The sequence below is a fragment of the Carettochelys insculpta genome, chromosome 1 (assembly GCF_033958435.1).
Source record: "Carettochelys insculpta isolate YL-2023 chromosome 1, ASM3395843v1, whole genome shotgun sequence".
Taxonomy (NCBI): Eukaryota; Metazoa; Chordata; order Testudines; family Carettochelyidae; genus Carettochelys; species Carettochelys insculpta.
In genome coordinates, this window is record NC_134137.1 from 127,747,684 (window position 1) to 127,759,610 (window position 11,927).

The window sequence follows — 11,927 nt, forward strand, 5'->3', positions numbered from 1 at the left end:
TATCCATTCCTCCAACTCAAACTGAATTCCTACTGCTCATATGACATTCCGCTCTGGTAATTCCCTATTAATCAGGAGGTAAAGTACCAATAGATTATTAACAGAATGTAAGTTACAGGGAGGTAGAGTTATTCAGTCATATAGAACATGAACAGGATTTCAGTAATAAAACAATGCTGAATTTCATGAGAAAATTGAGGAGGATTCACTAACAATGCTAAATACAATATTGAACCTCATGGGAACATCAGTAGGCATTCATTTACAAAACAATGTTTCTATGAGTACAGAATATAACAACGTTTCCCCTGCCAACAAAGGCATTGAGTCCAGTAAAGCTTTCACGCCGTATCCACGTCAGGGAAGTGAGTGGTTTGTCTGGCCTATTAGGACTTTCTCACCCATCATACAGAATCTTGGTGGTAGTGCCATCCATGAAAATGCTTTCTCTCAACAAGCAAGGAGAATCGTGCTTTTGCCTCCTTTGTCAAGAAGTGATTCAGCTGTGGGACTTTCACATGGCTTTTTGGCTATTGTGGATATGATACCTTCATTATGCTTTCTCCATATCCTGCTCTTGCAGAATGCTGCCAAAGAGCTAGTGGGACCAGGCCAAGGTTGTTCTGATAGCCCAACACTGGCTCTCCACTTTGATAGGCCTCTCAGTGACAACTCCAGGCTCTCTTCCTTACACTCAGATCTAATCTCTCAGGACCACAGTTAGCTGCTTCACCCAAACCTGAGCCCTCTTCACCTACTGGCTTGGAAGCTTAATGGCTAAATCAGAGAGCAGGCTTGCTCCAAGCAAGTTCCTCAGGTCCTACTAAGTAATAAAAAGATCTCCCACTAGGGCTACTTGTCTTTCAAGGTGGAAGTAGTTCTCTGTCTGAGCATTCAAATAGGAATGTTACCTGTGTAGTCCTTTTGTATCTATTGCACCTGAAACAGCAAGGCTTAGAAATCTTCTCTGTCAAGGTTCACCTTGGAGCAGTACAGTAGGGTCTTGCCAGTCGTGAGTGCCACATTCGCAAATTCAGTTATTCACAAGTGGCTTTGATTCCCCAGGGCTCAGGGGCCAGGAGCGGCAGTGGCTACTGCTGTTTCCCCAGGCAGGAGCACTAGCATCCACTGCTTCCCTGGATCCTAGGGCCAGAGAGCTGGCAGCTGCTGCATCCTAGGGCTCCGAGCCTGTCTTCCCCCACCACTCATTTGCGAGGGTTCTGAACCCAAAACCCTCACGAATGTTAAAGCCCTGCTGTATTGGCTTTCCACCTTTTAGATGAGTAGCCAGTCTTTTTTTTTTTTTTTTTTTTTTCTCCCCCAAATAACACGTCTGGTCAGTTCCTCAAAGACCTAGAAAGATTACAGCATCCTGTGAGAGCCTCTTCTTGCCTGAGATGTGAACTTGGTGTTATCAAAGTGTATGGGACCGCTGTTTCAATGTGCTCCTTATTAGACGTCTTCTGGAAAGCGTTTATTTTTTAGTGACCATCACTAGTCCAGATGTGTCCTGAAGCTCCTTCACTAAAGGCTACTATGCCAAGAGACTAAGTTCAGGTATATTTATGTTCTCGCCCAGTTTCCTTTCCAAAGAGCCCAAATATTATGAAATTGCAAAACCAATCTATCCACTCTTCTACCTGAAGCCATATGCAAATAGTGATGAACGACACCTTCCTTCGCTGGACATTAGACAAGTCCTAAGCTTTCTGTGTAGAAAGAACTATACCCATCCCTCAATTTGTAAATTTTGATGAACCATGTACATTTATACCTCCTTTTTCAATTTACAAACATTGTTTTTGCTGCAATGAAGAACCAACCTTCATCTGAACATCCAGAGAGGAATATGGTACATCCAGTGCTCTGCCAGCAGCCCCATTTTCGTTTTACACATTCTCACCTTAGAACAGTGTTCATCTAATGAATTATGTTTGTAAATTGAGGGGGTAGTTGTAAATCATTCCAAAACTCCGCCCAGTTGATTGTGGTGAGAGTTGACCAGAATAAATCTCCCAGTCTTGTCAGAGATGGTTTCAGGCAGGGTCACATCACATACACAGGAGCGTGTTTTTTTGCTACCACCTCATTCCACGGGATCACAAGCATCCTCAGCAGTATTCCTACTGCAGGTCCTTATTCAGGACACTTGTAAAATAGTGACTTGGTCATTGATGCACACATTCTCCTTCCATTATGCCACCTCTTGGGCTGGAGATGATGCCAAATTGGGTCAAATAGTTTTGCATTCAGTAAGTGGCTAAAGTCCACTACTTATTCAGCTGCCTGAATCTACTAGAGTGGAATGTACAAGTACAATTGAAGGAAAAAGTTACTACTTTCCATAATTGTCATTAGATGTTATATGGTCATCCCGTAATGTGCCCTACATTAGAGTTCTCCAAAAGGAAGGAACTGAGGGGACAAGGGGTTATCTGGGCACACTATATTGGCGCTACAGGTACATGGGTTTGAGCTGCCCAAATGGGTACTACTGACAGAAGACTTTCCAACAGCTGTGTTTTGATATACACATCCCAGAGAGGAACATGTGCAACATGTCTTAAAGAACAGCTACAGGAGGTTAGTAGCTGTTCTTTCCTGTCTACTTCCCTGTCCACTGTCTGTCCTATTATGGTTGCTCTGAGTTACTGGAGGAAGGAGCTGAGATGGTAAAAGGTGCAGTGACTCTGTATTTTTGCAACACAGTCGGAATATCCAAAAACATCAAGCAGAGATGGGATGAGGAGTGCACATGCATTCTTACTGGGCACTGGTTGGAGAAGGTTCTACCACTTAGGTGCCACTAGGTGGCAAAAAATCTCTAAGAATGAATGTTATCTTGAGTAATTCTGTTTGGGGGAAAAAAAAGCTTTAATTTCCTGTGCACAATTTTGATTTGTCATCAAAATCAACTGGAATCTTGCATGATTGACGCTAGAACTTTTCCATATTGTGTCTTAATGAAATAGCTTCAGTAAATGTAATATTGGCTTACCATATTAGTATTTAAATAACTGATTTAACAGTGATTTACGTTTTGTAACTCATTTTTAGACCTGGGCGGCAGTGATAGTCGGCATGGAGAACATCTGTCTAATGGAAATTCCCACTGAAAAGCTTCATGGAAGACTGATTAGACTGCTTAAAGAACTAAATTAGTATGAACTTTTGCCTAGTTGATGGAAAAATAACAATGTAATTTATTTTCAGAACTTTTCTAGTTCATGTTCCAAAAGGGCTAACAACTAAATTTTGTAAAAAGAGGATTTTTTCAAACTAGTCTGTCTGATCCTATGGAAGATGCAATACCTCTGATATAAGAATTATTACAATGTATGTGTGTTCCAGAGGGCTGTAGCAAAGATGAAGACGAGGATGAGAGAGAAGAATATTAACAAACATAAATGTTGGTTACACTGTGTTTACGTTTAGCATGTACATACAGCTGAAAGCATTTACAACACTACATTTTATTAAACCACACTTTAAAGAAGCTGGATGTTTAAGAAGCATGCAAAATAGATGGTGAAAATATCAACTTTCTTTGACATTATATGGCATCTTCCACTCATCCCACCACTGGACGAAAAATAGTTGATGGTAACTTTCTTAATACCAATGGTTCTTAGTGTTTTCTATCTCCAGAGCTGAGTACCTAAATATTTCTATCTCATTAACTTCTACCCTGAATTGGGCAGTAACAGCTGACTTCTGTGACTTTGTTCCATTGTCTTAACATGTTGAGTGTGACTCATCTAGCGTTGGTATCAGTTACTGCCCTCTCAGTAAACTCAGTAAAACAGTAGAAAAGGGCTATTGTGGCGAGGGTATTTCTGTTTTGGACTTCCTTGATTTCCTTCTTAAACACTCTTGTCCCCATTTCCACGTCGAAAAAAATGGGATCCCTCCTTAAGATCTTTGTATGAAGTCTTTGCTTTTGTCCCAGAAACTAGGAAATTCCTTTTGGTTGTTTCCTATTATGACTTTATCTGGGGTTGTCATTTGTTTTATTCCTTTGCTAGATTAGCAGTATTGTGCCTTATAGGTTTTTTAAACTCGCTTATTACTAAGCCCATAACATCAGAGATGAAATATAAAGCCCTGCTTCTTTTTGACATTCTTCTGTTCAGATACCTACATAAATAGTATAACAAAATGCTAAATTGTTTTGTAAAAAACTGTACATTTACAGTACTGTAAACATTTTAATAGTGTTGAATTCTTAGGCTTTTAGTACTGTCATGTTACAAATGAATGTATATGGTACATTCCTCAACGTTTTTGTAAGATTGCTTAAAACTGTGTCTTGCCAGACATTTGTTGAAGTGCACTTTGTTTCTAAAACAATGTGTATTTGGAGTGTTTTTAAGAAAAATGAAAATATGCAATCTTTTTCTAACTTGAATTGTGCTTCAATTGGAGCAGGAATTATACTTTAGAATGGATGTTCCAGAAATGAAGGGGTTTACAACTGGGAAAAAAATTCAAAGCATTTACTTTACCAAGCAGTCCATCAAATGCTTTTTTCTCCAAAATATTCTTAATAGTAATACCTTCTTAAGATGTGCATTTTTTTTCCCAGTGGGAGTGCCCCCAGTTGGATTTCATGGAATAATTGTCAGGGCATAGTTCTCTCATTTCACCAGCAGGTGCAACTATCGTGATGCCCCTATCTGAGAAGCACATGGGGAAGTGGAATATTTAATACCTGACATCCCCATCTCCAAACAGGTCTGATGCATAGGAGCCGATATGTCTCAAAAGTGAGTTCGTCTCTACTTCCGGGACTGTCTTTTTTTTAATTTATTCTGTAATATAGCGGCTGAGTCTTATCCCTCTTCCCTAACACAAAGTTGAACATTATTCATGGAAAAATATCAAGGGAGTCGTGGCTCCAGCTCATCAGTCAAGAGCCCGCAGGAAGTTATCAGAGACAGTGGGAGTCTCCAGATTTCTTGCTGATACCTGCAACGTGGAATCCACATTGGACGGAGCATTGTGGTGAGTAGCACAACTTCTATATAAGTGAGGTCCTACTTGAATTGTGGGTAGTTGTCTAATTGCTGCTAAGTGTTGGACAAGAAGTGGAAAAGTGTAGTAACGGATTTTTGAACAATCCAAAGAAAAATTATGTAAGGGGAAAAAAAAAAACTTGAATTGTCTTGTGCCTGCTATGTTTTTGATGATCAGACAGTTTGCTGCAACTATATTACTGTTGGGGGGGGAAAAAAAACAAGTAGGGGGACTCGGAGGCAGATGGAAAGGACAGGGTTTTTTCCCCAGATACTCATTCTACCTCAGACGCCAAACCTTTCTGAGCCCAGAATTAACCATAGATACACTCTTTCATCCAAGTTGGTATATAAATACACATCTATTACAACTGTCTCTAAATCCTTATTCAGTAGTGTGAATGCCTGTACAATCAATAGTAATAGCCATGGGATGAAAACTATCTCGGTCCCTGTTTACAGAACTCTGTGCTGTAAAAACTGCATGCTTCAGCTAATCTCCCTGAATCAACCATTTGGGCGGGCGGGGGCGAGGGGGAGATCGCTGCTATGACCCTGAATATGTTCTTTAAGTGAATGAGAAAGGAAGAGGGAGAAGGAAGATAACACAATTCTACAGACGGGGATATTCATTAGAAGTTATATTTTGGGTGCAGCTGTGGCTTATCTTCCCCAGGCCTGAAGGAAGGGAAAAGAGGCAAAACACATCTGTCAGCCTGTAGGGACAGTATCTGTCCCACTGTCCTCTTATTGACAAAGTACTGCCCAGACCTTTAACTCTTCCACACCCCAACATCTACAATAATTACTATGCAAGTCTGACAGCAAAAGCCCCTTTGGTGGATGACATCCCTTGCTGTCAATCCCATAACTGACAACATTTAGGTGGAAGCATAATATTGCAGGATTGGCGTTTCTGCAATATCGCAAATTAGGGCCTTGCATATAAGCCATTTAAAAAGTGAAAGGAACTGAATGGATTGCTCACTAACTTTCTTTGCGACATTTCTCTCCTATCTTCTATTAAGGAATCTGCAAACTTGCTTATAAAATTTTCAAAGGCAGAATGTCTCACAGCATACCTGCACTCTAGCACCCTCTGCTGGCCAAGGATAGTTCTCCAGATTACATCTGGCTCAGTTTTCTCTGTGTTATCAAGTATCAGAGAGAGCTGAGTTAGTCTGTATCTTCAAAAGTAACAAGTAGTCCTGTGGCACCTTAAAGACGTTAACAGGTATTTTGGAGCATAAGCTTTTTATGGGCAACGACCCACTTTGTCAGATGCATCTTATGAATTGGGTCTTTGCCCACAAAAACTTACGTTCCAAAATCTCTGTTAGTCTATAAGGGGCCGCAGGACTACTTATGGTTTCTGTGTCATCAGTATGTTTGAGATTTGTGCAAGGAACAGAGCTCTTTCTGAGAGCTTGAGTGTATTAACCAGAGACCCAATTAAAATATAAGCAAGCCCTCACCACAGAATCGTAGTTAGAAGATAGTTTTAGTTTATCCATGCTAACCTGGATCTATACTGCTATTCTCCATCTGTGCCCTGTATTAGCAGGGTTCTTTCAGCACAGGTCCTTTGCTTGGAATTGAGCCTCTTCTCAATATTTGAGAAGAATCCCAGAGCCCAGGGTCTGTAGAGGTAGGTCAACTGCAGCTCTTCTCTGGGGTTTTGTGTACTTCCTGACAAGCTGGACTTCACGCCTCTGTTCGGGGGTTCTTTGTCACTAGGAGCACACCATCTAGACTCCTTGGTCTGGTGAGCTGTCACAGGAGCATACTTCCTATTTCTGATTTAACCCATTGCAGGTGCTGTACCCCCACCTCACCCCCCGCCCCCCCCAAATACTGAGACCTGGTAACCTTTTATTGGGCTAATTAGCTATATTAGATTTTTTGATGTCCCAGTGGGAGTGGGTAGATTTGTCTCATAGGAGCCTGTCACACACAAGCTGGCCCAGATTACGCTTTAAGGACCAGCAAACCATTGACAATATGCTTCAAAATATTAAGTTTGACTGATGTAGAAGAAGTGGTGTTTTGTAGAGCATGAAGACAGGTAATGAGGATTCTTGGCATGTTTTAACCCCACCACTGACTTTTGACACCACAGCCAAGTCACTTGTAGACAGATTTTCAAAAATGTCCATTAATTTTGTGCAACCAGCTGTTTGAGTGCTAGACCCCTCATACCCTGATTATCCAGATGTGCTGAAAAGCCACAGCTTCCATGAGAATAGTTGATGTCCCTCATGGCTGCTTAAGTGTACATAAACTGATTTATAATTCTGATTTATCAGTTACTTTCACTGACATATGTTGCAGTTATAAGAGAGCTTCCTTTTGATATGCCAGGCTTTGTAAGGACTTCTTACAAAGTGTTGCTGAGGAATGATGACAATAAAAGGCCGAATTGCAGTGTCTCCATAAGCAGTTTGCTCTCTTTGGAAGCACAATGACAAAGTCTCCTGAAGCGAACTATTGGTCTGACCTCAGTAACTTTCTTAGAGATTGGTGTTCCCCACCCCCCCAATCCCAGGTATGTCTGTACTATCTCTGGGCTTCAGATGGTAGCAAAAGATTGTCAATCTCCTGAAATACATTACTTCCCTTCTCTTAAGTCAGCCAGTCTAACATTACTATGTAAAGTGACCTCTTGATTAGGGGTTTTCAACTTGTGGTTTGTGGATGCTGGGGTCCATGGACTAATTTCCAAAGGGTCTGCCCCCTCCATTTGATATTGTAAGGGTCTACAAATGAAAAAGTTGCAAATCACTATTCTAGATAAATGGGTTAAGCAATTTTAGAATTAATTGAGGTCGATATAGGTAACTGAAGCTGATCTTGCTTGTGCAAAACCATACTAATTGCAATATTGGCTCAGACTAGTAGATGGAGGACAAGTGGAAAAATGCTCTGCTAATGTTTAAAAGTGTAGGTTAGAACCTGGGAAATTATAGGCATGTTAGCCTGAAATTTAGTTACAGGTAGTATCAGGGAAACAATGGTATAGGATGCAATCAGTAAAGAATTTTAAAGATGGCGGTGCTGCTAATGCCAGTCAGTATTTTTCAATGAAAAACAGGCCTTGTTAAGAGAACTTCTCTCTTACCTAAGATAACTAATAAAATATACTTCTGTAAGGTATGTTTGACTTGGTCCTGCATGACATACTTACTTAAAAAAAATTGCTATTGAAATCCAGCCACTAATTATGAAGTAGATTAAAAATGTTTAATTAGGATTGAAAAAAGTAAATGGAGAAAAGCCATCCAGTGGGACTCATTTTAATAAGGTTCCAAAGGAGCTTCTTCCCTGCCTAGTGACATTCAGTATCTCAGATATCAGAAAGAAAAATATAAAATCATTACTGGTAAAACCTCCCGGTGAGACAGGTTGGTGGAGTGGTAATGGGCAATTACACAGATATCCTGGATCACCTGGTAAGGTGTGCATATTTGAATGTTTTTAATACAACTGTATGCAAGAGCATACACGTAGAACATAACTTATTTTGCACTTAAAGATTTGACTGTTTACTTGAAAGTAACGACTTTGAAAAGGATTTCTGGAAACAATAGTCATTTGAACACAGGCTCCCACGGATCTTGTACTTAGAACAACCTTGATCTTTGGGCATATAAACTAATACACCTCAAGTAGATGGGTAGATAAAGGCTAGAATGGACCATTGTGATTCTCTGGTCGTAGCGTGTTATACAGGAGTTCAGAACTTCCAAAATATTCCTAGAGACTCTTTAGTAAATCAAGTAGGAGTGGGGAGATGGTGTTGCCTCTGTATCTGGTATTAATGAGACAATTAGAGATACTGTATCCAGTTTTGGGCTATGTCTACACTAGCCAAAAACTTCGAAATGGCCATGCAAATGGCCATTTCGAAGTTTACTAATGAAGCGCTGAAATACCTATTCAGCGCCTCATTAGCATGCGGGCGGCCGCGGCACTTCAAAATTGACGCGGCGCAGCGCCGTGCGGCTCGTCCAGACGGGGCTCCTTTTTGAAAGGACCCCGCCTACTTCGAAGTCCCCTTATTCCCATGAGCAGATGGGAATAAGGGGACTTCGAAGTAGGCGGGGTCCTTTCGAAAAGGAGCCCCATCTGGACGAGCCGCGCGGCGGTGCGCCGCATCAATTTCGAAGTGCCGCGGCCGCCCGCATGCTAATGAGGTGCTGAATAGGTATTTCAGCGCTTCATTAGTAAACTTCGAAATGGCCATTTGCATGGCCATTTTGAAGTTTTTGGCTAGTGTAGACATAGCTTTGGTGTCAACACTGCAAAAAGGATGTTAACAAATTAGACTTCAGAAAAGAGAGAGAAAAAGATCCCAGGTCTGGAACACATGCCTCTTTTAAGTTGAGCTTTAGTTGCATACTTATGGAGGAGAAACTTGCCATCCATCATAGGGGAATCAAGACTGGCTATGTTTCGAAAAGGAATGCTGCAGTTTCATTATAAGTTACGGATTTGATGCAAAAATTATTGGATGAAACTCTTTATTCTTTGTGAAGCAGAAAGTTAGACTAGACTGATTCTAGTCTATTTTGGCCTTATTGGGGTAAATGGAGTCATAAGGTATCTTGTCGCCAATGCCAATATTACATGCTTGAGGCAGGGTCTTTAAAATCTTTAATAGTTACGGAATAACCTGCTCCCTGGGAAAGTTCCCTATTAAACCCCAAAAGGCTAGAGGTTGTCAAAATCTTAAGCCGTGGAGATTTGTAATCCTTCCGTGACCCTTTATTGTGTTTAAAAATTAATATAAAAGGTGCTAGAATTATAGATATCAAATCCCATTTTGAATCCTTTTGACCTGGTGGCCACTATTATATTGTGGTAGTTTTATATAAGCCAAATATGTCATGTGAAAAATGTCTTTTAGCTGATGAACCACAGTGATTTCTGTGCCTTGCTTTCTCCATTGCTAAAATGGAACGATCTTGCCATCTAGGAGTGTTGAGGCTTTAGAAAGCAGTATTAGTGATTTTTTTTTTTTTTTTTGTATGACGGTTGTAGTTAAATACTTTTCCATCTGTGGTTAGAATAGCTATATAACTCCAAAGCAGCCTTTCTAGAGCAGATTTTGTTTCCTACCAACAATGCCAGCAATTCTGAGGCTATATGAACAATAGGTTAAGGCTGGCATATTCAGTTTGTGGAACCTAATCCCAAATACAGTACAGGTTACAGAGAACCAATAAAGGTCCCTTAGTGTAATCACTTCAGGACTACTCCACAGCATTTGGTAAATTTGGGAATTTGTGCTCAGGAAAGCTCCAAATACTAGAAGTGCTGCATGCTATTAGGGCAGTGACTTCTTTATATAAACTTAAGAGAATCCAAGTTACCAGAGTTGAAAGCCACATGCTTAACCTCACATCAGTTGGATTTTCAACATTGTGTTTTTGTTTGTTTAATGTAAAACTACTTCTTGAGGTAAGACTTGAGGTTGTCCAGTAGAGCATCGGATCATTTCTTCTCAATCTGTTCCCCAGGGTGTGCAAGTAATTTGGGAGAAAATGACAATGCTCCTAGCAGATTTAACCTAACAGTACTATGGAATTTTGTAGCTGTGGCCCTATAGATCAGAAATGTGATGGGCAGCAGCTGAATGAACAAGTGCTATTTTCCATTGTCTGACTGCAGCGAGCAGTCTCTTTCCCTTTCATCAGTTCTATAACTTGCAACCCTGCATCAAAATAAATTTTAAACTTGATTCTTAATAGGGCTCTCTTTTCTCATACAGGTGCCAAGGTGTGAAGATTCTGGAACTGGACACATAACAGAGGCACATAAATCAAGTTAATGTTTTTGTGTATTCAAACTTAGTACTGAACTCTATTCTTGTATAACTTGCCACATGGCAAAATTTTGACCTGAGATTGTTTGAAGTAGGATGTCTTTGTGACTGTTTGCATGTATGTGTAAAGGAATGCATCACCAGGAAACTTAATAAGTCTACCTGTACTCTTGGCTGGACAGGGATCTAATTTAGTAGGTATATCACCTATCCTGTATTCCATCCACAACCTGATATTGCTGCATTTTTAATAAGGAATATGTTTAATTCTGAAAAACACAGTGGAAAAACTGGAATTCCCACCATATTTAATACAGTTAGGGAGTAATCATGAGAGCTTTACCTTTTTCTTAGAGCCCTAACAAACTTCAGGTAAGTTGGATGTTTCTGGTGGAAAGACTATATGCAAGTAATTTCTTGTTGAACTTCCTCACTAAGTTAACATTAATATTTTAAGTCATCTTGTTCTCTCAGTCATCAAGTGGAATCATTTGGTGTTTAAAATGAGCCCATTAAACAGGGAAACATGTATTACCACTTTGCCTTTGCCTACAGAGAAGGCTTTGGTATTGTGTTGGTCTAATGCTTAGGCAAACATGTACTCCCACAGAAATTACGTTAATCAGACTTGATTTTTGTTGAAACCATAATGGATAAGCTATTACTCACAATCAGTTTGATTTTGATAATGACAACCTAGTGCTAACTTTTTAATTAATTTGGTTGTATTGATTGAATTCAGCACATTATACTTAAAGAAAATGTTGAATTTAAAATCCTATGTATTTAAAAGGTTGGCTTAAAAATCCCCTAAAATCCTTTGTTGTATGGACCTATTAAATTATTATGCTACTAGAAAACTTGACTCATTGTGTACCTTATTGCAGCAGCTAGCTTTTCATTTGCATCACATGCAACTCGGAGCATTGTTAGGGAAAGATCAGAGTTTTAGGCTGTGTCCACACTACAAAAATTACTTTGAAGTAAGCACCTTTGAAGTTGAGCATCTGCAACACCCTACTTTGAAGCTGAACTTTGAAGTAGTGCACTACTCCATTACTGGGAATGGAGTAAGGACTTTGAAGTAA

General features: G+C 40.0%; 1 protein-coding gene and 1 non-coding gene across 6 annotated transcripts in view; both read left to right on the top strand.

The window, feature by feature from the left end:
- RNF149 (ring finger protein 149) overlaps nt 1–11,693 on the top strand; it is a 35,750-nt gene extending 24,057 nt beyond the window's left edge. The window contains exons 7-10 of one of the 5 annotated variants that reach the window (XM_074991526.1): nt 3,058–3,603; nt 4,650–4,766; nt 4,857–5,004; nt 10,786–11,693. In XM_074991526.1, coding sequence (XP_074847627.1) covers nt 3,058–3,116 — 59 coding nt within the window. In that variant the 3' untranslated portion in view covers nt 3,117–3,603; nt 4,650–4,766; nt 4,857–5,004; nt 10,786–11,693. Of the gene's footprint in view, nt 1–3,057; nt 5,005–10,785 lie in introns of all 5 variants that reach the window. The other 4 variants (XM_074991500.1, XM_074991517.1, XM_074991509.1 and 1 more) reach the window with 4 other exon arrangements.
- Nucleotides 7,405–7,518, top strand: LOC142007733 (small nucleolar RNA SNORD89). The gene has a single exon (XR_012644009.1). It is a non-coding gene; the product is annotated as a small nucleolar RNA SNORD89 (small nucleolar RNA).
- Nucleotides 11,694–11,927: the final 234 nt, after the last annotated feature.